Here is a 25,228-nt window from a genome sequence, read left to right as displayed (position 1 = left end):
GTGTTCTCCTACAGCCAAGAGATAATTACATTTCTCGGAGAAGAGGACATCTTTGCTGGGTTATCCCAAGGAGAGCACAAGTGACAAGAATACATTCTGCTTTTTTCGTCGCCGGGCACACTCACGCAGCAGCCATCTCCAGCTCTACTAGGACAGGGACTATTTTTGTGCACAGTCTGAGGGGAGCACTACATGGAATATTAATATTTCAGAGCATCCTATGCTAGCTGGTTTCAAGCTACATCTGAGATATTAATCCGGTACTTATTTTACCAAAATATGTGGCTAATTGCATTCTGCTGTGCAAACTACAATTAAAATATCACTGCAGCTGACCTCAATCACAGAATTAGCAACAGAGCAATGTTCAGCCTTTCTAGTCAAGATTTCTTACACTATTCTGCTCCAGCACCAGCAAGATATAAAGTACAGAATGAAGCAGTTTTTGTTCATAAAGGATTTAGATTTCGCTTCCGCTTTTAAGCGGCAGCGTTCAGCAGAATTCACTTCCCAGTTCAGATACAATTCGCTGGGGAGACGTGGACAAAACATTCTCCATCAGGTCCCACTTTAATGAAACCAAGTCAATGCCCCTGATAAAATAAAGCAGGGTTTTTATTCTTACATTATGAACAGGAAGACTAAATACTGAAAGTCTAAAGACTTGATTGAAACAGCATATAGAAAAGCAAAGACAGACAGGATTTAATTGTTAAAAAAAAAGTTAAATATAGGTATAGCCATTCTTAACAGAAAAGTAAACTTCTTATAAGCATCATTCTTTTGATAGTTTTAAAAAACATCACAGAAGAAAAAGGGTTTGTGCCTAAGTAAACTTTGCATCTTCAAGCATCAAGTACATAGTAGGCACAAAACGCACTGCACAGCTACTTCAGGAATTGTATTTTTTCAATACTGCCCTGAAAAGATTTTTTTTTTTCCCTTAAAGGGCATGCAATGTCATTTTTTTTATACAAAAAAGGGATTCACTCCTTTGTTTCCAGGTTATTTTCAAGATATTTGACTGGAGTTACTAAAAAGGAGGGGACAACTAATATGCATAACAGTTCCCAACCATGTCCCAGTTAACAAAACCCCTTCAAGTTTTCCCATTAAAATACCAAATTAAAGCAAGGGCAAAAGCACCTAAAAATATTCTTGCATGTCAAAACCGCTATGTCTTAAGGATGACCTAGTAAAAGGGCTCTAGAAGTCTTATTTTTCTGCATGAGAATTCTTATCAATTTCTACCTTTTTAGTCTGGGTGTAGAGCTAAAAAGGCGCACTAAAGCTACTGTGAAGACAGAACGTGAAACGCCTTTTTTTTTTTTCCTTTTTTCTTTTCAATGTATAGGACTATTCCAAGATGCAGCTGTGATGAGAAAATGCCAGATTTCTTAATTCACTTCTGGCACAACATTGTTAAACTGCTGTAGAGGTTTCCTGAGACAGCCAGGAATCAGAAACCAAGATCTTCCAAGGCTGCTGAAATAACCGTTCATTTTCCAGCACGCCACTTGGCCGGCACCAGAGCAAAGGCTGAAGAATCATGTGCCGGGTGCAGGTATCGTGTGTGACACAAAAGCCTCTGGCTCAGCACAGGACAGGACATTTTACAGAGCTGCTAAGTTTTATGCTCTCGCAGCAGCAGTGGGACTTGTTTGAGCCTTTGCTATTGGGAAAGCAACTACCTGGGGGGGACAGGAGGAGAGGAAGGAGCTTTCTGGAGTGGGGAATGAGGAGAGAAATCAGGAGAACCTCCTTGATCCAATGACAGCAGCAAGGCTTTAGAGGAAAAGGCAATAAAAAGCTCTGCTTGTCCAGGGGTATGGAAAGAGAGGAACCTTTGATGAGAAGGCAGGGCAGAGAGAGGAGATGTACACCATCACTACGTCATCTTATGTACTTCGATGTTTTGGTCCTTGCACTATTTCTGGACAGCGGGAGGGAACTGGAAGCATGTTCCTCCCCATCGTGTTCACACTGCTGCTGCCCTGCCCAGGACTATGGGTTGAAGAGCATCAGAAGACGCAGGGTGAACTTGTTTCCTCCCCAAGTTCTGGGTAAGAGCAGAAGGATTGCAAAGACAAAACCCTTTAAACAGTTGCAGAGGTTTTTTGTTTGAGTCTTCAAGTTTTCAGTAGAGCTCCAAGAAAGTAACCATGCAGCAAAAGCACTGCAGGTGTTTCCACTTTGTGGCAATGGAGCAATTAAAAGCAGCTTACTTTGAGACAGAAAGGAGTTAGCACACCGCACCTTGACTAGTGACTCTGATCATCCTCGCGGTCCCTGCTGACAAATAACCGCATCATCCAACATGGGCTGGTCACTAGCAACACTCTCAGCCAGCTGACCTCTATGCAGAAGCAAAAGGTGGGAGAAGACCCCTATTCCAAGGCAGAAGTCTTGCAATATCCACATTTGCTCGGCTTACAGTTCCACGCTTAAAGCTGTACTCGTGCAATGCCCCCCTGACAGCTCGGAGGGGATCAGAGAGGAGCGTGCAAAGACTGCGCCAGGCGCTTCATCCAAAGCTCAGCGTATCGGCGAAGCCGGACTTGAGTCGTTCCTGGGACCTCCCAAAGATCGCCATTAAACCCCAGTATTCCAGTTCAACAGCTTTTATACTAGTTCTAGCCTAATAATTCCTTTACCAAGAACAGCTGCTTTTAATATGCAAGCACATGTAGCAATTCTAACAGCAACACTTATGTTTCTGCATTTTTATCTTCATATACACAGCACTCAGATATGCAGGAACAAAATAGGCAATATTACATAAAGGCAAATGGCACTGCTGTATCTTGGCTTTCATTTGCTGCGAGGTATTTGTTAAAGTTGTTCACAAGTTGTCAAAAAGTCACTATTTTGGTCCACAGGCACTTTCAGACTCAGAACCATCTTTTCTATGTGCATCAGCAATTAGCAACTGCAGCACAATTACAGTCACCAGTTAAACCATTAAAATTGTGTACATTTGCGTGTACACAAATACTGTGACAGGCCACACATGCCGGTAAGCATTAAATGATGGCACCTGCATGGTCAAACAATCATCACTGCTGTATTACCTTATACATTCCTTGATTAACGAGAATGTAACATTGTCCACAGATGAAGCAGTACCAAAATCAGCTTGACTGCAGAACTAGAACTGCTTTAGCAGGAGGTGGACAGTATCCACCACCGAACTGCAGGAACTGCAAAGCATGCCTTCCTTTGCAGAGCGGAAAAGTCTCGCGCAGTCTGTGCAACTAGCACGAATAGTATTCAAGGACATTTATATCCAAGAGAACATATGTCAAACCGTACAAGTTCTAGCTGTACAGCTCTTGCAGGAGCTGTAACTTAAATGAATATTCTGATCAGAATGAGTTTACGTACAGCCCTAGCATTGCAGGGAAACTACAAACACAGAGTTCTCCAACTCATGCTTTCAATGTGGTCTCAGTTTGCCACTACATAAGTTTCCATTTAATAGAAGTTAGAAAGAAAAACATGTTTTCAGTTTAAAAATACACATGTTCCAATTTGCTTTGCAGAGGACTTGACAGGGTGCTTCCCACGCTAGACAACCCCTGATACTTCTCTACGTTCAGGGAAAATTCAAGGCCAAGCAACTCTTGTGACGCTGTAAGGAGGAGCCAGAGAACGGGGTTAGCCAGTCCTCTAATTACGACTGCTGAGCAAGCAGAAAGCTTTATACCTCCAAGGAGTGGTGCTGGAGTCATTAACTTATAACTGATGATTGCTCATTGGTATTTATATATGATGCATGGAAAGTTGTTAGTACGATCAGTTACGTTTCTGCTCCTGCCCTTTGTGCCAGTAGTTCAATCACATGTATTGAATTTTCTTGCTATAATCCTGAAGTCGGTGTCCCTGTAGCATCCCCTCTGCCAAGCTCTCCAGGTGTCCCTATGCTCCCACCCACCGTGGTACAGCAGAGGAGCCGTAAGCCAAATGTTTCCGTAAGATCTTTTGAGAGATTATACCAAGCTGGAGAAGGTCTTATGCAATCCACTATCAAAGCTAAATTTCCCGTCTCTGGGAGTGGCTGTTGTCGCCCTTGAAAACAGGCTGGAAGAGGCAGAAAGGAGTGAGATCTTAAGTAAGATAGTATTAGAAGATTTGGCAAAATAAGAGAATAAGAGCAGAATGCAAAAAAGAAAAAAAAAAAAATCAAAAAACTTATGTTCCTTCTTGAAAACCCAGAAGACAAGCTCACTAAGTACAGCATGAACTTGAGTTCAACTTGATCTAAGCAAGGCAATGATTAGTTTTGAAACTGCGGTCACGTTTTCAGCAGTAATAGGCAGTTCCTCGTGTGTTCACATACTTTACACCTTTTGGCTAGGCCAACAGGAATTTGTGGTGCATTCATACGAGCACATGTTTTGCAGACTTCATTTCTCCTTGCAGAGATACCTTCTGGGCCAGATTTGGTTAAACACTGGGTATATTTAGATAGGCTACTTTATGAAAGATCCTTAAAAACATAAGAACACCCCCAAAATACTGTTTAAAAATCAGGACAGTCAATCAGCAAGCTTTTAGCTTTTACTACAGATCTGTGGTACCTAATTTAAACAACAATCACAAAATAAATCAGGAGAGGCTCCATCACTGGTAGAGGAATACCAGGAATGAACATGAACCATCCTCCTTCCCACTTGCTATTGGCCGGACAGCAGCAGAGGAAGTTCTACATTTGAGCTGGAGACGTAATGAAGATGGTAAGCAACACTAAATTAGGTCTCAAACAAATTTACAATACACCTTCATAAAACAAGCATCAGTACAATCCCAGACATGCATAAACTGGTTGCAAGACTAACACATTTCACGGTATCTTATCAGTCTTTGATTAAAAAGCTGACATAATGCATCATTCTGTGTTGCTACAAGGGGAAAACAACGGCTACTGCAGAGAAGCGAGCCATAGCCTTACATGGGCCAGGAATTTCCACAGCTATTCAGGGAACAATAACTGTATTCTAGATACAGTTAAACACTGTATAAAACACTATTGTCTCCATGCTACCTCTGTTGTGTATGTCTATAAAAGAAACACTCTTCTCTTGTTCAGCGTCTATAGTAAAACTCAGTCCAAGGAACACTGATTTGTTGCAGTGCAAAATTCTCTTTCAGGCAACTTTGGCATTTTGCAGTTTCTGTCCACAATTTTAGGCTCCTAAAGATGTCAGAACAGCACTAAAATGCACAGGACAACAACTGTGCATGAAAGTAGAAAACCCCATCAGTCTGGTACGGGGCACCCGTCCAACGTGGAACCCAGGCTCTCCCAGCAGCTGGAGCAGAGTCGCCAGACACAAGCCTAGAAGTACACCAGCTCCAAGCTGCCATACTTGAGATGCTGGTTCATACTTTTTTTCATTCAGGAACCACAGAGAAATTCAAAGCACATTGAATACATTCAGAAGAAGGCCTCATTTATTGCCATGCTGTGAAACAGGGAAGAAACCACAGATGTCTTTGCATCAGCACAGCCATATTCTATGTGCTAGAAGGTAAATTTAAGTACCCTCTGTGAGGATCACCAGTGCAGCGTACATAATCCCGTATTTGTTAGATCTTCCCTGCGATTTGGTGCAGGGCTTCCCCAGAAATTATAACCACGGATTAGATAGAAACAGCCATGATTTCAAGAGGAAGTTTTCTTAGGACAGGCCACTTGAGTTAGGCTGTCTTGTATGGACACCGAGTGAGATGGCAAAGACAGTGAAAGTACTTCGCTTTCAGGGGAGAGGAAGCAAAACAAAACAAAACAAAAAACGAGTACCTCTCACTTCTATAGTGGCGTTGGCTATAGGAGAGTTTGAAAACACAAACACGCACAAGTATTCCCCTGACTCTTCTGCTCTGGGCTTCAAAATCCTGCAGACAGGGAGAGAACACATGAGCCGCGTTAGGTACTGTGTTAGCAACCAAAAATGAGCAGGCTAGGAATTTTTTTCTTTCCCCAAAGACTTTAATCTTTCAACTGAATGTCACAGCTATAAATCGTTAATTCAAGGTATGTTGTGCAGGTGTACGTACTTGAAATACAGTATGTTGTTTGCCTAGAAAAAGGGTAAGCTCTAATCTGGCAAGTCAGTACCATTTTAGCTGGAGAAGCTGCATTGAGCTTAAAAGCAAGGAAAGAGGCTGACATCTGTTATATTATACACTACAATTAGTTTGATGCAAGACATCTTCAAGTCACTAGTCTGCACGGAAGATTAGGCAGGTATTGCCTCCCGTTGAGAGGAGAATGTGATTTATATGTACTATCTGCATGGAGAAGACTTGTAGCACATCCAATTGAAATGTGTCAGACTACAAATATAACCAAGGCTGACACTGTCATCATCTCATAAGCTGTTTTCTTTTTTAATAAGAGATATGCAACTGGTCCATTAATAGTCTTCTCCGATTCAGACTGGACATGGAAAAACTGCAAAAGCTGGTCAACCCACAAAAGGAAGACACGGCACTGGAGTCTGCTGCCACTTAAAATTACAAAAGACCCTAATGCAACAACAACTAGTAGAGGAAAAAATAGATGCAAGTCAGCCAGAAGAAAACTGGAGCTGCAATAAACACAAAAATCAAGAATTTATGTTAAAGATGGTGCTAATTTCAAGTCCACCAGCTTTTGCCGTCCTTCAAAAAAGCTTTTGGATATAACTGAGTTAAAAGCTGTACATATATATTCTTCAGATATTTACCTGTAAAAGACATCTTTCTTAGACTAGGGAAACATACTATGATGTGATGTGGAATCTTTATTTCCATATCATCTTTCCATAGCACAGAACAAATCATTAGTTCTTCCCCTCCCTCCCTTTACTGAAAGGCACCTTGGTGTTGTTTTGTTTTGTTTTTTAAACACATTAAGTGAATAGCATGCAGATGAAAAGAAACCCTGAAGCAGAAGACTATTGTAATAAAAGAATTAAATTGCACAAGGAAACGGCTTAGACACACGGAAAAAGCTCCCCAGTTTAATACAATACTTCGACTCAAGTCTCACTGTGTTTACAGCACTTACTTTCCAGAGTCACTGGTGAAAGTCTAAAGTTAGTTATAAATAAAGTTAATAAACTTTTCAGACAGGCAATAACATACCCACTTTTTAGAGTTAAAATTAAAGACTTAACAAGAGAAACAACGATTGCTCCCTATTATCATTAAACACCACAGCAATAATTGCAATTTAAACTGTAGGCAGGCAAAGTATCCTTAGGAAGTGCACAACAACTCATAACACTAAAGCCCGCTGAGACTACAGGTAAAATGTGGGAAAGGGGCACTTCCCACCTACCTGTAATGGGACAACCCCACGCAACCATCTCCTCCATTCCTAAGCTATTGTGAAGGGCTCTTAGTTCTGCTGGAAGGCAGAGAAGACCTGGCTTTTTGTCACTGTGTCAAGGACCCAAACAGTTAAGTGATCACAATTTGACCTCTAGTTTTTATCCACTACAGGCAACGCCTAAGGGACAAGGGGGAGCATAAAACACTGCATTCTTTCAGTTCTACAGAGGTTTATTTTTAAAGTATGAAACTATGGCAGCTTATTACTAGAGTATTCTTACCATAAATTATTAAACCACTTAAGTGCAAACTGATACGGCTGCAACGTCTTAAAGACAGACAAGCACTTAAAACAAGCTTGCTTGGCCAATAATTTCCCTCAGTCCTGTGGTTTTAGGAAGGGCCCAGCTCTTCACAGCTGTAGATTTTTCAGCAGATGCAAGAAATATTTTCTTCCATTTAGCTCAGCAACCTGTCACCCAACTCTGAATTAACTGACTAGGAACGTAGAAGCAAGTGATCACTCTTCTCTTCCAAACTACAGATGGAGACCAGGTGACAGGTTTGCCATCTGCCATTTCTACGTTCCTCAAACTACGGGACATCCAGAAACGCTTTCTGTCACTGCTTGTGAAAGAATACAGTTTTAATTAAAAATGAACAAGAGTTATTAGAACGGTTTGCTGAAAAGCTATACTTTGGCTTTTCTGAACATAGCCGCATTCCAGCAAGAACAGCTTTATCAAATTGGAATGACGAATTAGGGAAGATGTGTTCCATTTCTAATGTTACATGAGTTCCCTATTAACGTTATATGAGGTAGGGCTTTTTAAGAGGGTAAACGTTTTAACCTATGAGTCTGAAGCTTTCTGGATGGTACACAAAGCTGAATTTGAAGTAATAACTGTATTTTATAGCAAACCAGCTTAATCACTATGAAACACCAAGAACCTGAAACTTTTTTTTTGGTCAGTAAAATATCAAAAAGCTGCTCGGGCTAAAACTTAATAACTTGTTTTAATTACATCCATATTGACATTGCTTCCATGAATCCTCACTGACAGAATTTGATATTCCTGGATCAAAAAAAAATAATAATAATAATTTCAATCTAGAAGTTAAGGAATGGACCAAATGCAGTGCGATCACATGCAGAGAAGAAGTGACACAAAGCCTGGAACCAGGACATGCAGCAAAGTGCAGCAAAGCGGCTTGCAAATGAGTAGGAATTCAAGAGCTACTTTTTAAATGCAAATTCACTGAATTCTCAACCAGCCCCTGTGTTTGCAGCAGGCTCTACTAAAACCCTTATTCACCAAGAACGAGGTAACAGTTTTACAGACTACCCACCTTATCTATTCCTTCTGCAGGAAGTTACAACTGCAAGTTTAATTCCTCCTTTACAGAGGAATTTGGAAGGAAAAGTCCACCCTAGCATGGAACAGCTATAGAGAAGTCAGCCTTGATGCTTAGTTTCTTGAACAGTAACATGCGATTTTCAGCAATCTTGCCATAACATGCCTGTCACATCACTCAAGTGCTTTTGTACAAGATGGCTCACTAAATAAAATTCCGGTCCCTGATAAACATGATGAGTAAAAAAGCGGACCCTTTAAAACACACTCCCAGTGTAAAACATTGCACTGAAGAACTAACAGGATGTAATTATAGAACTAAATGAGACTTACTTTTTTTTCCAATTGCAAATTTGAACAGATAATGCAAAGTGATTTGAAGCGGAAAACCAAGGAAAAACTTGAACACCTACTTTCTGTCAGAATCAAAAACAACTTCCAGAACCTCATGAGAGAATACTCTGCTAAGGCAATGAAAATCACGAGTATTTCTTAATCCTGTGCCAGAAAGCAACACTAGTGATAGAGCCCACTGTATTCTGCTGGAGATGAGAGAAAAAAAAATCAGATGAGCGTAAGACTTGCTTCCATCCTTTAGTGCAGTGAGACCAGCACAGTAAACCAGATGCTGTGTAAATAGCAGGCTTTGCCCAGAAGTAGGCACCTCTTTCTGGCAAAATAGGTAACAGGAGGGTCAGAAGTGGTCTAGTGTCTCCAAAGACTAAATTACTTAAGTGTTCTCCATTCTACCTTAACACTGCAGAGAAAGTTGTATTTGCTGTCTACACTGTCATCAAGAGAAGAAAACAAAAGGGGGAAAAAAAAAAGGCAAGAGAACCACAGGTACAGAATAGATCTCTGATGTCATCACTGAGCAAACTCTCCCATGCTCTCATCAACTGCACAGCAAGAAAGTCCCATTTCAGGAATATAGAAGCCCTCAAAGAATTTCTGCTGCGGTGAAATGGAAGAGGTGGCTGAATGCACTCTCTTCAGATAGAAAGTATGGAGACAAAGCCGGAACATGCACATGTGAGACAGATGAATGCTTAAAACATGGATGTACTGACAAATAAGAAGCACAAGTGATACAGCTGTACTGGTTCAATCAAGATCTGGTAAAATTTCAGAGTACTGTACTCTGATGACACATCAGTAACAGCTCAGAGAACACGGTCTTTCATCTTGCAAGGCTTGAAGACAACTAAAACAGCCGATTTCAGCAGTGATTTACATGCAGCGTTTTCCCTGCATGATAAAAATCACAGCTACAAATGCAGACACAATGTAGACATAAGCAGGCTATAGACTGCACGATATACTCGGAGGAAAAGAAAACTAGACTTTGTGTCTGTGCCTGTGTCCATACATCATGTGTAGTCTAGAGAAGCACTAAAGGAGTTTAGACTGAAACTATGGGCTACTTGCCAAAGAGAAATTTACGGTATGTTTATGTTGATATCATGTTTACTTAACTCAAACAAGATAGCTATAGGGAACAACCTTTCCAGAATCGTTCTTCTAACACGACTCTCAGATGCGCTCTTTGCAGAGCCTTGAACGCAGATCACTTCACGCAGTTTGTCTAACCACTGTGAAGCTGAGCCAGGGACCTGGTAGTCCCAACATCCCATCATCTATTTCAAAGCCATAAGTCTACCAAGTTTTTTGTTCTCCAGCGTAATATCACGATGGTTCCTAGTTGACTTACTTGTATTCTGTAGTGTTTGTAGATTTTCTGGTGCCGGGGATCTCCTCTCCATTCTTCACCCAGTAACTGGCAGAAAGGGGGCTGGGACTTGTGGTGAGGTTACACTGCAATGTGACGGCTGAACCATACGGATGGATGGTTACATCCTCGCTGGCATTGATCCTGGGCTCTGAAACAACGGACACGTTAAATAGCAACAAATCTTCGCTAACGATCGTGCCACACTAGTCTAAAAGCGAGAGGGGAATTGGGAAGGGAAGGAGGCTACACAAGGAACGTCACTGCACTAATTTGGGAAAACACCAAGAAAGTCACAAGCAAGCAGCTGACCACTAGCGAAGGCAACACTTTAGGGATCAGCTTCCCTCTATGGAAAAAAGAGAATTATTTATTTTAGACTTTTTTAATATTTAGCATCTCTATAGATTTCTGTATAATACTGTTACTTGGTTTTACACGCTATTCAACATAAGAGAAAGCGCAGGTCCTGTGACAATACGTAAGAAACCAGCTACCCTTTGGGAAGCAATTTGTTTCTGGCTATTAGGTGGTTCCTCTACTTATTTTGGGGTTTAAAAACAAACCCTTTTTCTATATAGAAAAGCCTTCAAAGTTAGAATCTTGTGAATAACATTTCCGGACTTCCCCTCTGCAGAAAGGCTAATGTCCACCTAAGAAAAATACCCCGTCTGCACCAGGACACATTTCCACGCAAGATGCGGGCACAGCTCTGCTAGTATGAAACCCTGCAGAGCAAGCGGGCAAAGCTGCATTTCGATGAAGCTTAAGAAAGGTTTCATCCTGTGCATACAAGATATTTTGAACAGTGCAACTTCTCTGATGTCTAAAATTAGAGCAAATACCAAACGTGAATAAGGCACAAGTCTGATGAAGAATGGCTGAAAGCAGGCCTTAACGCATAACAACTAAAAAAACCCCAATTACGTACCATGTTAAAAGTAAAGTCAGGAACTATTTAGTTTATAGAGTAACCTTAAATGTAAATATTAATGAAGAAAAAAAAAATTGAGCTTCATTTAATAAACAGAGCACAAGAGTTTCGGACTTTGCTAGTTGCACTAGGTAACTGAAGCCAGACTGTTTCGCTTTACAATCTTACCTGGTAAGGTCAAATTCATATTATTTATTGGTAAGGCTTTTCAAAAGCGATAAGGCTAACATTAGGGCACTCTCCTTAAATTTGACAACCGAGTTTTCTTAAAATTGTGCAGTTGGTTATTGCTCCCTAACAAATAAGACTGATGAATTTTTTGAACCGGCTGAGACGAACTTCCTCCCAAACTTGGAAAAAAAGACCTCGCTACTGAAGGCCTACGGGGTCTCAGCTGGTTTCGAGTAGTCTGTAAAAACTCGAACACACTTCACATAACACATCTGGAGTACAAATTCAGTCATACCCATGCAGTCTTCTGGATATAATGCACTTGGAAAATAAATTATTATATGAGGGGAAGTGGAAAATACCAGTACCCTCAAAAACGTTGCATTTTTCATCGTTTAACATTTGTCTCTCCAATGCAGTATTTAGACTGCTGTCCAGGGAGGCAAGGAGAAAAAACATTTATCTACTAATAAGCTGACAAAGCCATTTGAGTCCTGTAGAACCTTTTCTCCTTTCTTCAGCAGGCCGGCTACAGAACTTTTTTCACAGCTATTTAAAATTTTTCAGTCTGCAAAAGAGACAAAGTATTTTCCTTTTAAGGGCAAGTTGGCAGTGCAGGCTCAGGGGCCACTGAAAGAGAAGACGACACATTCGGAGGGAGCAGCTGGAAGAGCCGCTGCTGCCCGCGAGCTACCAGGGCGACGGGCCGGCAGCGAGCCTGGAAGCGGGCAGCGTGCCTGCGGCCATCGGAAGGTATTTCTTACACAAATCCTATCAACAAAGGAAAAGTCACCAAGAGGAAATTGCTTCCAGGCTACAGAAGTCAGAACATTAACAAGGACACCGTCCAGAAGGCTTTTGAAGGTGGTAGTTTGGTTTTCACGTGTTGCTGGTAACGGATGATCTGAGGTCTGCTCCTCAGACTGACGAGCCAGAACACACAAACGAAAAGCCGCCTTCAATGACTATTTCTGCTGACATCTCTCAGCTAAGCTGTGATGTCCAAAAACACTTACATCTGTCCCAAGTTTGTAACACACTGAAGTAAAGGCAACTGATAACAAAGCTTTTGCTGGAGCTTTCTGGGGGCTTTTGTGTCCGACTTGCAACATTTTGAAGTTTTAGGATTGAAGAAAAATGAAAGGAGACTAGAGGCAACTTCAGTCTCCCTTACATCTTTTACCTGCATTTACTGTATTTTAATCTGTAAAAAGAGCAAGCTGGCAATTCTAGCCTGATTTAATTCTGGAAGACAAACTGCAAATGGATTATTCCTGGGACAGAGACACCCAAAGAAAGATGCCCCACTGCAAGAGCAGGATGCTGAAGATGCTTTCTGCACTTAAACTGTCAATTTTGTGCAAGATCAGTTTTGTCTTGTTTTTTTTTCCTTTAATAAAAAAGGACATTCACAACTGAAATCCATTACCCAGATTAGTAACGAGATAGATACCAGATTCCAGTTCTCAGGTGCTAATTTTTAAGATCAGCAGTTGCACTTGATCTCTCTGCACGCCATTTGGGACATCGGACACGAGCTATGATTTAAAATGACAGTGAAAAGAAGCTGTGCTCTTCCGATATGTTCGACGTTCCTCTTCCACGGTGCTGATGTCAAATAAGGCCAGCAGCAAAACGGCCACCAGCAGCAAGAAACTCCCACACTGTTTAGTCAGAAAATTCCCATTTCTAATGCAAACTGGGGTTTGCGCACACAAAGCGGCCGCACAGACATTTTGAGAGGCTTCAGATAAGATGCCTCCCATGTTGCAGGAACTGCTTGGAAGTCTGCTTTCCCCCCTTATCTCTATTTTCTGTATTGTCATGCAGGGGCTTGATATCCGTGTGCTCCGTTTCCCAAATGGTTGGTCAGATCTCTTAATATATGCAGTACTACAGAGCAAAAGCATAAAAGCATTAGCTGGACATTGTCCCTCACATCAACATGAATAAAAAACAAAACCAGAAGAATTGTCCTGGGTCCAAGGCACTTAGCAATGAGTCATGGTACACACTCCAGAATTAGTAGCACTGGATGCAGATATGACAAGAAGCCTTCAACTGGGGATGAAGAGGAAAAGTTAAGCTTCAACCCCCAGAACAGGTTAGTTTCAGTGGCCAGAGAGGAGGGAAAACCCAGCTTTCCATGTGGAGACATCTTCACAGTAATTCACTTCCAAATTCATGCCACACGAACACCGTTACTGACTTTACATATGAGAAGGATTTTCTTCCTCCGTAGGTTACTCAAATGGACTGCACAACCAGGAGAGGAGAACAGAAACACCTCGGATATTTCCATATGCAAGAGAAGCTAAAGGCCTTAGCAGGGGCATGGAGAGGGGGGATTTCCAGGAGATGCTACTTCCTGCAGAAAAAAATTTTTAAGCTTTGTCTTAAGGTAGTATCATTTCCTAAAATTACGCAGTTCTTGCTATTGTAGGCATTACAAACGGTCTACAGACCTGAGTCCTTTGGGACCTCAAAGGATGAGGGAGGGATCAAGCATTCAGGCTGAAAGCTGAGCAGGTCTGAGCCCAACAACCCAATGCTACTTAAATTTTTAAGTAGATCCACACCATTGGGTTCATTCTCTACTTATTTTTCCACACATATCAATGTTCTTCCCATTTCCCGGAGGGAGGTTCTCTGATCCGCCAGCACCGACTGCAGCAGACCGCTCGCCCTCTTCCAGCTCGGCGCTGGGGACATTGCCACACCGCTCCGTCGCGGCACCAGGCAGTCCAGAGAGTGAATGCCCAGCGGAACAGCAGCCAGAGGTGGATGTGCTTAGGGACACACCTCTCTAGGTAGCCCAAAAATATAACTGAGACATAATTACAGAGTTTGACACTTTTGTACTTAGACAAAAGTCAAAGTCGCACATAAAGGTCTATTGAAACAGAGTGCAATGGCAAGACAGTATCTACCTTCCACTATTCCACCTTAAGGCATTGAGAAATCACCAAGAAAGCAAGTTCTCCTGTACCTTCCACACAGCAGTCACACTGCTCACAGCTCATTACACATTTACTTGTTAGCAAATGAAATAGGGTTCTTCTATACTGACTCTGATAAAATAAATGTCCAAACATGTCAGGGACTGCTTAAAAAGCCAGCAGGATGCTTAAGACTTGTAAAAACAGAGAATAAAAGCAATTCTGGGTCAACCATATTCCCCACTTTTGAAAGCTTTTCAGTTGCCAAAAGTTGCGTTCTCAGATGAAACTCATTCAGCTAAAGTTAAGTCTAACATTGGGGAAGGAATTTTTTCCTCCCCTTTCACAGCCTAGTTTAAGAATAGCTGCATCAGTTCGGTGCTTCCGCATCAGAGAACTCATTAGGAAACATGCTGCTGTTCAGAAAGGAAAAGAAACACCATGATTTTATGGAAAAATCTACACATTAAAGGTCACATGTAACTGAAAGGGAAAGATTTGTGCAGAAGTATATATGCAACCAAAGCCACGTGCGGAAGGCATTCAGAGAAATTCCGAGAGAACAGAAGAAATAAAAATAAAACAGTTAGATCTGGGAAGAATATATAAATCAAATATAAAGGCACTCATGGAGAAGCCAGCATTAGGATGGCTGGAAACCTACTACAAAACTAAAGGGGGCAGGGAAGGAACAGAAAAGCGACACTGGGCAAGTTTTCACACAGGAGCTATGGAACAGATCCATAGGTTTTCCCAAGTCCTTTGATCCTAAGGAGAAGAGACACAGATGGCAGACACTTCAGCTCTACAAGTGGAGGGACAGGTCTGGGTGCAAAACAGCAAGACAAGGTGGAGGAGGGTTATACCAAGGGTAACGGGAGGGGTAAGGGTCACCAGACTGCCTCTAGTTACTACTGTACCACCACTGCAGGGTGCCGGACTCACTCTGAAGGACGCTTATAGTAGCCTGGGCTCGAATCCACGTTATGGAGGGGTTTTGCCTCAAGTCATTCCTCCTGGGATCGTTGCTGGCCCTGCACTCGTAAGTCCCAGAGTCTTCCAGCGTAAGGCGGGTTATTCTCAGCACACTCACCCCATTCGCCCCGTAGGCAGTGTTAATGGCGACCCGGCGCTTCCGAGCGCCATCCCACAGCTGTTTGAAAGCCTCAGCCCGGTTGACTTCCGCATACCACCACTGGATCTCTGGAGTGGGGCTCCCAACCACATCACAGTACAGTTCAAAGGCGTCCCCCGTGAGTTTAGTTTCTGACATGGGCGACTTGACAAACCCGGCTAGAGGGAGGGGCAGCAGAAACGCAGTGACAGACCAGCAGAAAACAAAAGAGCTTATAAAGAACAAAGCAATGAGTGGCAGAAAACAGAGAATCAGATAAGACATTAGCATCCACAATAACAGCTGTTAACATAACTTTTATAGAAGAAAAAAAAAAAAAAAAAGCACGACAGAGAGCACTTGCAGGTTGTTGTTTCGCTAGCGGGGAGCTCCCGGGAGGCCCGGCTTCACGGCGTTAAACGCTGCTGCTCCCGGCTCCGGAGCGGCAAAGCGGATGGACGCGGGGCAGCCGGCCCAGGGCAGCCGCGTGCTGCACCGCACCCCGCTTGCGCCCCGCTTGCGATTAGCGGCTTAGGAGATCACTCCAAGACAGAGAGCCAGCTGACGGGTTCGCCGTCTTTTCAGTTGGGCCAACCACGTAATTGGCAAGTGTTGGGTGTTCAAGGTCAGACGTCTTTCTCGGAAGAATTTGCTAGTTTTATACAGCCTAGCTATAGAAAAAAGGAAAAAAACCCTCAAGCTTCTGCCCTACACAGCTCTCGGTAAACTCCGCTTCGACCTTTTCTTCCATCTGTTTTGGACTCAGGAGGCAGGGAATTCCCCAAGATACAAGTGACCTACTTTCCTGAAGTCACTACATCACCACAGCTGCAAGTCTCACAACCTTCTAAGGTAAAAGGGATTTTAGGGGTGTATGTGCACAGGCAAAAAGATCAGTTCATTACTCGGGAGACTGACAGCACCAAGCGAGCTTCAAGAGAAGAAGCGATGTTTGCTTTTTAAAAAAAAAAAAAAAAAAAGTGGTGCTAAAATTCAGTATCAGGCTGAAACAACCCTTTTTATGGCATGAATTTCTTCCTTACTTACCAGCTTGAGGACAGCGTTATGAGCACACATAAAAGTGCCCTTCAATCCTATTTTCAAAGGTATCCGTTGAGAAGAAGGTCGCTTCAAAGCTAGTCTCTTCCCCTCTCCCCTCCTCCCAATGAAGATTAGACTGCAGCTGGCCAGACAGATTATGCAGCAAAACCTGCCGTATTGCTACGCTCTCCGGGCAGCAGGAGTCATCGCCAGCGAGCAGCGCTAGGAGGGCCACACGGCCGATAAAACACAGATGGTTTCGTCCCTCTCCTCAAATCCATTCTTTACCTTCAGGAAGCAAGCTGGATGACACTTCAGTTATTTTATTTTATTTTTTAAAGGTAAGGTGGGTTTAAAGCACTGGTAAAACTTCTGGTGCACGCTCATCGAAGAGCTCCCCCCAGCATCGTTTGGGCACACCTCATTTCTTACAGGACACGTGAAACGGCAAAACGCAGCGGTACGTTGTCAGCCGATTCCCGGGGAAGCTCGCACCACGGAAGCTTCGCTGAAGAATCGTTCAAGCGACAAAACAGAGAGCAAGAGTCTCTGCAGCACGAGCAGCCGTCGCCCCGCGCTGGCACGGCGCTGCACGCAGAGCGACCGAGCGCTGGCTGCAGGTAACAGCTACAGGAACAAATGCTCAAAGAATCGGATCAACGCCGGAAAGCCTTTCAATTACAAGCTCGCCTGACGTGGATTCTCCAGCCTGGTGCTCCAGCACTGATGGCAGGGGAGCTTTAGGCTCAGCGGAAGCACCACTGCAACTAAGCCACTGCTGCAGGCACAGAGAGGAAAAGCTATTCCCCCAGAAGTGCCCTCATTGCTGGCGGTTACAAACCCCGCCGAGACCACCGTTGCTCTTTCTTGAGGTTAACAAGGATCACACTGCTGCTTGGGGTACCGAGAGAGACCAGGTTATGCTCTTGCTCTGCTGGACTGTCCCCATTTCAAGGGACGCTGAATGAGGACCTTGTATTCCCACGGTGGCATAAATCAAGCAGCAGGACCTGGATCTATTTGAACGTGGTTTACGAGAATCAAAAGGCTAAAGCAGTAGCATATGGCATAACCCAGTTTCTTTCCAAATCTTAATTATTAGTTCCCTCCCCTGGATACGATAGTCTTGTTTTCCTGCCTACCATTTCCATAATTTGGAAATGCCACTCTCAGCCAGCGAGATGACAGTACCTCAGGGAAGATTGCTCAGAAAGTCACCACGACTCTACAGATTCCCACTTTCCAGTAAACACTGATCCACAAGGAAAGTGAACCACCCTGTCTTAAAATGGGTCACTGAAGTCAAAGGCCAAGCGACCCAAAGCTGCAATTCGATCCTGTCTCTCCGGCTGCCCAGACTACTCAGAAACCACGTCTGCATCACAGGCATCTCACCTAGCCTCGCGGCAGGGATGAAAGGGACTTTAGAAGACAAAAGAGCAGTAGAAAGAAGTCACCAGTATGTTCTGCAGTCAACATGATACCGCTCGGCATCATGTATATTTTAAAACAACCATTAGCTGAACTGCTATTCGGGCTACACAACAGACACATGTAACATGAAGGGGCATGGTAAAATCTCTTGTTAAAAGGGGTATCCGTAATTTGAACGGCACGAGCTGTCAAAACCTTTCAGGTTTTGACAATTTTGACTGTCAATTTGATTTTGTATTTTTTTTTTTTATCAGCTAAGCTGTTAAAAATGTTCGAAGTTTGTGCTCGGACAAAGCTGACAAAGAGTCAAAAAACCCAAGATTAAACTGGACAACTGCATCAAAAGGCCTGTTTAGTAAACATGCCTGGAGCTTAAGTTTTAAATCCTACGTTTCCATCACTTTCAAATCCCCTCGAAAAAACACTCAGATTATCATAAATTTCAATGCAATACTTTCTCTCTTGATCGGAATAATTGTGTTTTCAGGGCAGACAATTAATAATGGTGACAACAAAAAACTGGGTTTGTTGGGAGCCACCCCTGTCCCACCCGTCCTAAAGATACAATTGTTCTTCAGAAAGGTTCCGGAGAAAATTCTGGAAGGGAAGGGAAATTCTGGAAGGGAAAATGTGAAGAGGTGGTAGAAAAGCCTCCACACGCAGATTAATAAAACCTCCGCATTACAAAGGACTGGCAGTGCTATTTAAAACTCTCCAGCAGAACCTCCGGTCAGTGTTTTGCATTTTCAGCAGTTCACAAACAGCAAGGCAATATACATCAAACAGCATCACTAAGTTGAGGCCCTGCTTCCAGCTACTGTACATCTGCCAGAGCCATTTCTGATTAAGATATCCTGCCAGAAGCTGCAAACAGAGCTAAAATCCATCGGTACCAAGCAGACATATTAAAAAAAATATATATATTTTTTAACATGGAATGCTCTCTGTAATACAACAGAAGTCCAGAACCTGATCTACCGAGCCGAGTACTCCTGCTTTTTGGCACTTCTGTCGGCATTTTCCATAATTGTTCAAAACCAGGCTGGAGAATGACACTACACAGATTTCATTGCTTACATAAGAGGCTTTTGAAGCCCAGCAGCTTCCTTACTTGGCCGTCGCCGCAGCACAGGACTCGCTGCGTTGTCACTACCGTGTTCTGCACCGTTCTAGAGACCTGAGCATCAACAGGCGCCCAACAAAACGAACAGCTGCATATCGAAATACAAACCGATTAAGACAACAGGTCAAGGTTTTGTTAAGGGGATTATAGTATTATCAGTTGAAAACTGGAAAACTGCTCTCATGCATATTTTATGGCTGCCTGTAGTTTTCGAAGCGTAACCTGCAGGAAGCACTGGTTGCAAGAATGATTTTTAAGGGCCTCGATGCAAGGGCTCCGCTGACTGCGCTTCAGCTTACAAGTGTCAGTCCGGTACGGAAGAGCAGAGCAAAACTGGGGCCAACACTCAAAAGCTGGCAAAGGTAAGGGCAAAGCAGGAGACATTAGCTAGAATGCCACTCCGTAAAATCATACAGACCACTGGAAGTGGCGGAATAGCCCAACTCTTATTTGAATCCTTGTTGTTCAGTAAAATGGGAATAAGCATCTTCAAGTGCTTTTAAGAAAAAATTCTTATTGAGGTTTGATAAAAAGTGTCAATGACAGCTGTATTTCTTTTGTCATCATTAATAACTTTGTTTTATTAGTGAGTTTTCCCTCACTAAAAGAAAAAAAAATTTAAAGGCTAATTGCTATTGTGCATAAAAGAACAAGGGAAAACCTGTCATTAAATATCCCTAAATCCTGCAAGGTCTTTACAGATCTTCACAATATATCAGAGTGCAAGGAAAGTAACGCAAGATGGTCCAGAAGGTATACCGATTCAAGTACACTATCATGTTTTCAAGCATTTTTTTTAAATAATTTACTGTTATCTGCCTGCAGGACACTGAAGAACAAGTGACAATTATACTAAATTGCTTCTAATGCACTGTTTGCTTATTGAAGTTTTGATCTTCCCCCGCCAATTGCGAGGGTAAAGGTGAGGAAAGCAGAAGACTAATGCTCTAAAACTAGAGAAACAGGTTAGTCTCTGCATGCAGTTCTGCCACAGGCGCACAAATTCCAGTGCACAGCACAGGCGCTTCATTTGTTAGAGCTGCAAGTTACGGTTTGTTCCGTAGTGAAGATCCAGAGTAAGAAAAAACAAAACAAAACTGTATTTTGAAACAGACAGGTGGACTTGAAGTGGGAGTGGGGAGAAGCGAAGAGCTAATGGAAAGGGCAGCCAAAAGTTTCCATATGCAGCAAGAGGAACGTGTGCAGCAGACTCCGAGAGCCAGAAAGCTAGGAAAGCTCGATGTTAAACCACTCTAGGGTTCAGAGGAGAAGAGGGGACGAGAAGGCTAAAGATCGAGGGTCGAAACGAATGTAAAAGCCTAGCCTCGCTGCTCTTAGGCGAACTGCTTTCATTCACGAGGCTTTATCAATGAAAGACATCTTTTCAGATGATTTTTTCTTCTGCCAATAATTATGAGCTACCTGCAGGTCAAAAGCAAGCGATGCCAAGCTAAGCTACGTTCCAGCTTTGGCATATAAATTAATCACAGCTTTACATACTAGCAATACCCTTTCCAGCATCACACGGTAGCTGCACCATTTGCTTGCAGACGGCGCCAGGGACAGTCAGGAACCTGTCACCTATGGAAACCTGTGGCGGGGAGAGGGAACAGACCTTATCCACTTGCGGATGCGATCCTGCAACTGGAGCATTAAATACAGCATGCAGCTAGGAATTTAGACCTAATAATATTAGAGGTACAGAGAAAAATATTTAATTGTAATTCAAGCCAAGCCTAGCTTCTACAGCATGTAAGGCAGCTTGCATTTTGGGCTGGAGCCCAAATGAAAAAACTACATAGAAGAAGATTCCTTAATAGCTTAAAAAGAGCATCATGAAGACCAAAGAGCTTCCCCAATTCCTTACCTGCTAGTACGAACACACAAAAAAGGAGCTGGACAGAGAGATCAACAATTAGCATAAAATACACGATCAGCTATCTACCAACCTACGAACAGCCAGAAGGCAGTATCTGCCAAAAATCATCCTTCATTTGTGAAAATGTTTATGCTATCGATTTAGACAAGCTTTTGTTACCGAAGCTTCACACAGGATACACTAGGTCGCAAAAGCATCAACGCCAGTGGTATTGGAAAGGCAAAGCAGGGGAATAATAATCTTTTTAAGTTCAAAAAATTAAAATAAATAAATTTTTTAAAATAGGTTTTGCCTTAAGAAAAGAAAGTGTGGATAAATGCTAGTTGACAAAAACATTAAATCAGTTCCAGCAAAAAGACATAAGCAGCTAGGAGTAAATGAAACGCAGGGATTGCAAAAAGCCCTAATGAGACTTAGAACAAGCTATAATTTCTCTAGATTTATTACTTGTATCGGGGGTGAAGGTTAGAGCTGAAAAAAGTGCAAGTCCATCAACATCAAAGAGGAAGAGCAGATAGTCTTAAAAATGGAGTCTACAAAGACAGAGGAACAAGAGGGCTATGTAGCTCAGGGACGTGAAGGACTAGTTAAACCAATTCATAGAAGAACACGTGCACACAAATGTACAAAGGTGACCCAAATTAAGGAAATGCAACACATTTCCAAAAATGTTTCTGGTCACAAGGAATATAACTACATCGCAGCAGTTTTGCAGTCAGAGGCAAGGCAGCGTGTATCTGTCAAGCATGATAACGCTCCTCTCGTCTCTATCATATGGTGGTTTCCACTTATACGCGGAAGAAAAAACAGAGTTCAAAGCTCAAAAAGGAAAAAAAAATAAAAAGTGTTTGCAAAGCTAGGGCAGAAACACAACCAATTTCGAGCACGACCCTGCAATACACAGCTAAAACGCCGACTGCTTAGGGACTGAACGCTTTGCAGACTGTGTATATTTACAACCAAAGCCATAACGTAAACAGCGACGGGGCTGATGTTTCCTACTTGTCCCATTAGCCTGCCATATGCCCACATTTCACCGCTTCCCCACAGCCCTCAGGCCTTCGGCACGGGTCGGGAGGGTTTGTTTATATATATTGGTTGATAGCTTTGCCTGGAATCCCATATGTTTATACACCGAATAAAGCACATCTCGTCTGGCCCATTTTTCTGTCCCCCTTGTCTCTGAACAGCCAGAAAAAAAAGTTCTTCTTAGCATACTGTAACGCATTTTTGTAAATACATGACTTCAGAAAGGCCTTTCCCGAACAGACCACCGCACACCCAAACGTCTTTGCCGACGCGAAGTTTCGGATGTTCTCTCCGCTAGTGCTACCCAAGGCATCCCAGACAAGATAGGTACGTTCTTCTAGGAAACGCCACCACTTTTTATGTTGAGGTTCTGCTGCCAAGACCAGGCATGCAGGTTGAAGCTTTCAGGGAGATCTCCTTATTGAACTGTTTTCATATCCTTTTCCTAATTGTTATTTTGAATTATCAACTCTTGGCAGAATGTTTTGAGGAAAAAAAAACAAAACCAAACTTCCCAAGTACCCCAGGCTCTGCATAGGAAAAACCAAGAGAAGTTTTATGACCACCAGCAAATGCTTCAGAATGACCAGACAAATCGTTTGATCCTTTGTCTTGGAATTACGAAAAAATTGCAGTTATGAGGATTTAAGAGTGAAGACTACAATATAACCAGGTGCAGACATTTAAGATGCTTCTGAATGGCTACATTTGTACAAAGAATTAGAAACAACTGCCTCATTCTAAGGTATTTACGGGTTCAAAGTGTGCTTGGAGCAGGAGGGGAGTGACCAGGGGGATTTTGCTTTCAGGAAGGGAGATCAACTTACCTGGTAACTATAAAGACTTCATTAAACCATGAAAGCACGGATGTTCTCAGGTAGTCTACAGAGTGCTTCTCAGGTGGGTTTGCTTTGCACTCACTTTAGCCTATTTTTACCTTTATCACAGGGCAACAATCTCACTTGTAACTGGCATCAGAATTTCAAAAGAAAACTGCATTAAGTTGCCCTCCCGCCCTGTCCCTCCCGAAGACGCCCATCATCTGGGCTTTGAAAGCCTGAGTGTCTGCTGCTTAACCTGGTACTCTGCTTAATTAAGACTTTTTTCTTCTCCAGTGAAGGATGTTAATTAAGTGATAAATTTTCCAGAAGGGAAAAAAAAAAAAAGACAGCATCACTGACAAAGTATTGCATTTTTATTCCGGTTAGGAGGGAAAAAAACAGCCTAATTAACATGCGGTTTCTTTCCACTCCTGACCTTTACTAGAAGAAAGCATTTCAAGTGAGTCAAATGCGTACAAAAGAAGTGACAGCTGACATGCTGGCTGGAGGAGAGGGAGAAAGATACTTAAATTCCCTGGGAAACAGGAAAACATGCTGCATTTTTGCCTACCATCTAGCAGGTTTAATGGCTTCCCATTCATTCAACACAGGAGAACCAGTCTCTTATCAGTGAAGTGATAAAAACCGGGTTTAATTTTCACAGGGCACTCGCTGTCCCCTTTGCTGTACGGCCCCACGAGTTTAACTCCTTAGGCGCCGCGGCACTGGCGCACATCGCGTGCCCCGCCGGGCAAGCGGCAGCAAGTCTCCTAGGTGCATGGCATAAACGCAATGAACTGAGAACTTGCCTTCACTGCTGTGGTCTACTTTGCCATTGCCTACTCTTTATCCAACAGAAGATGCTTTAAAAACAGCACTTGGACATTTGGATCAGACGTCCAGACGAGCGTATGTTGGTCTACGAGAAAACTCAGAATTGGAGCAATACAAGAACTTAGTTCCCGCAGCTTTATATAGACAAAGGTAGGTTATGCTTGTTATGAAGGAAAACATTATACGGTGAGTATCATGCCAAAATGCCCAAGTCCAAGCTGCAGCTTTATAGTCATTTCACAGAGAGGGAAACCTAAAGATTACTTTCTCCAAGTCCACAGATGTAAGGATTAACATTTTCTGGATTCAGACCAACATTCTGTATTTCTCTGTGCATCAGAAAATCTTGCTCAGTTTGACATAAAAAACAAACAAACAAAAAAAAAGAGTGAAGGACAAACTAATGTCAATTATTTACCAAAGTAAAATTCAGAGAGACCAAAGTAAATGCTTCAGAAAATGCTTCAGAGCCTTCTCTGCTGCAAGAGCATCCTGGGAATACGTCCCCCGTAGCCAAGGAACGCTTCCTTCCTCCCTGCATCTGCGCAGAGGGAAGGGACATGGTGATCTGCTCTGAGGTTAGAATCAGGGAATTCAGACTGGAAAGGGTTTCGGAAGGGTCTGGTCCAACCCCTGTCCCCAAAGAAAAACCCACTTAGATCAGGCCAAGGAGCTCCGACACACATGACAAGGTGTTCATTCATGTTCTCCCACACACGGGGAACCTGTGGAATTTTTATTTAAGATTTTCCTCCCCGTAAACAAACAATACTCTATTTCACACAGCAAATGCTTCCAAGCACCACTACTATTTTACGGGCGCTGACACCACACATTGTACCTGTGCACGAACTGATCTCATTAACTATAATTCCCTGAAAAACGCGTCAAAACACCGTTCATAGAACGAGATTGGCATGCAGTGGGAATTATAGCTGTGTCTTTCCAACTTCAGGAAGCTACTTTCACCCCAAATATATTCTTACTAAATAATCTTTTGGGGTCCAGAAACCTTCTCCAAGCACCTTTTTCATATACGTACACGTTTTCATGAGTTGGAAAGTTCTTGTTTTGCAGCAATCCTATGCCTGTATATTTTTGATAGCATAAGGTAAGTGAACTGAAAATACATTCAAGTCTGGAATACCTTAGCAAGTGAAAAATATTCAGGACAAGAAATTAACATCTACTCCCTCATTTTGGCTCCACGTTGACGTCAGCTGGCTGGCTACGGTCACGTTTTGAAGCATGTTAGATTGCAAACCTTTGTTCTTTCTACTTAAAGCACAACATCCACATTTCTGAATCTCTTCTACTGCAAGACATCATAGTCTGAAGATCTAACTGGAACACCAGCTTGTGTCCTTTACAAAGGACAGGGAAACTTGATATCTCACTTAGTTACGGCAAAAGTGGGGAAACAAAACCCAATCACATTCCACTTTAAACAGGAAGAAAACCTTGACATTCATATTTAATTGCTAACTTTGCTAAGGATATATAAC

General features: G+C 42.6%; 1 protein-coding gene across 1 annotated transcript in view; it reads right to left on the bottom strand.

Moving 5' to 3' along the window:
* Positions 1–25,228, bottom strand: part of NPTN (neuroplastin) — a 57,989-nt gene that overhangs the window by 17,651 nt on the left and 15,110 nt on the right. Inside the window, exons 2-3 of the mRNA XM_067305418.1 lie at positions 10,387–10,555; positions 5,804–5,898 (exon numbers count right to left, since the gene is read on the bottom strand). Of these exons, the coding sequence (XP_067161519.1) occupies positions 5,804–5,898; positions 10,387–10,555 (264 nt within the window). The remainder of the gene's footprint in view (positions 1–5,803; positions 5,899–10,386; positions 10,556–25,228) is intronic.

Source organism: Apteryx mantelli, chromosome 15, assembly GCF_036417845.1.
Source record: "Apteryx mantelli isolate bAptMan1 chromosome 15, bAptMan1.hap1, whole genome shotgun sequence".
Classification (NCBI taxonomy): Eukaryota; Metazoa; Chordata; class Aves; order Apterygiformes; family Apterygidae; genus Apteryx; species Apteryx mantelli.
The sequence above is the reverse complement of the archived record's forward strand: the minus strand, read 5'-3'. Positions and strand labels throughout refer to the sequence as shown.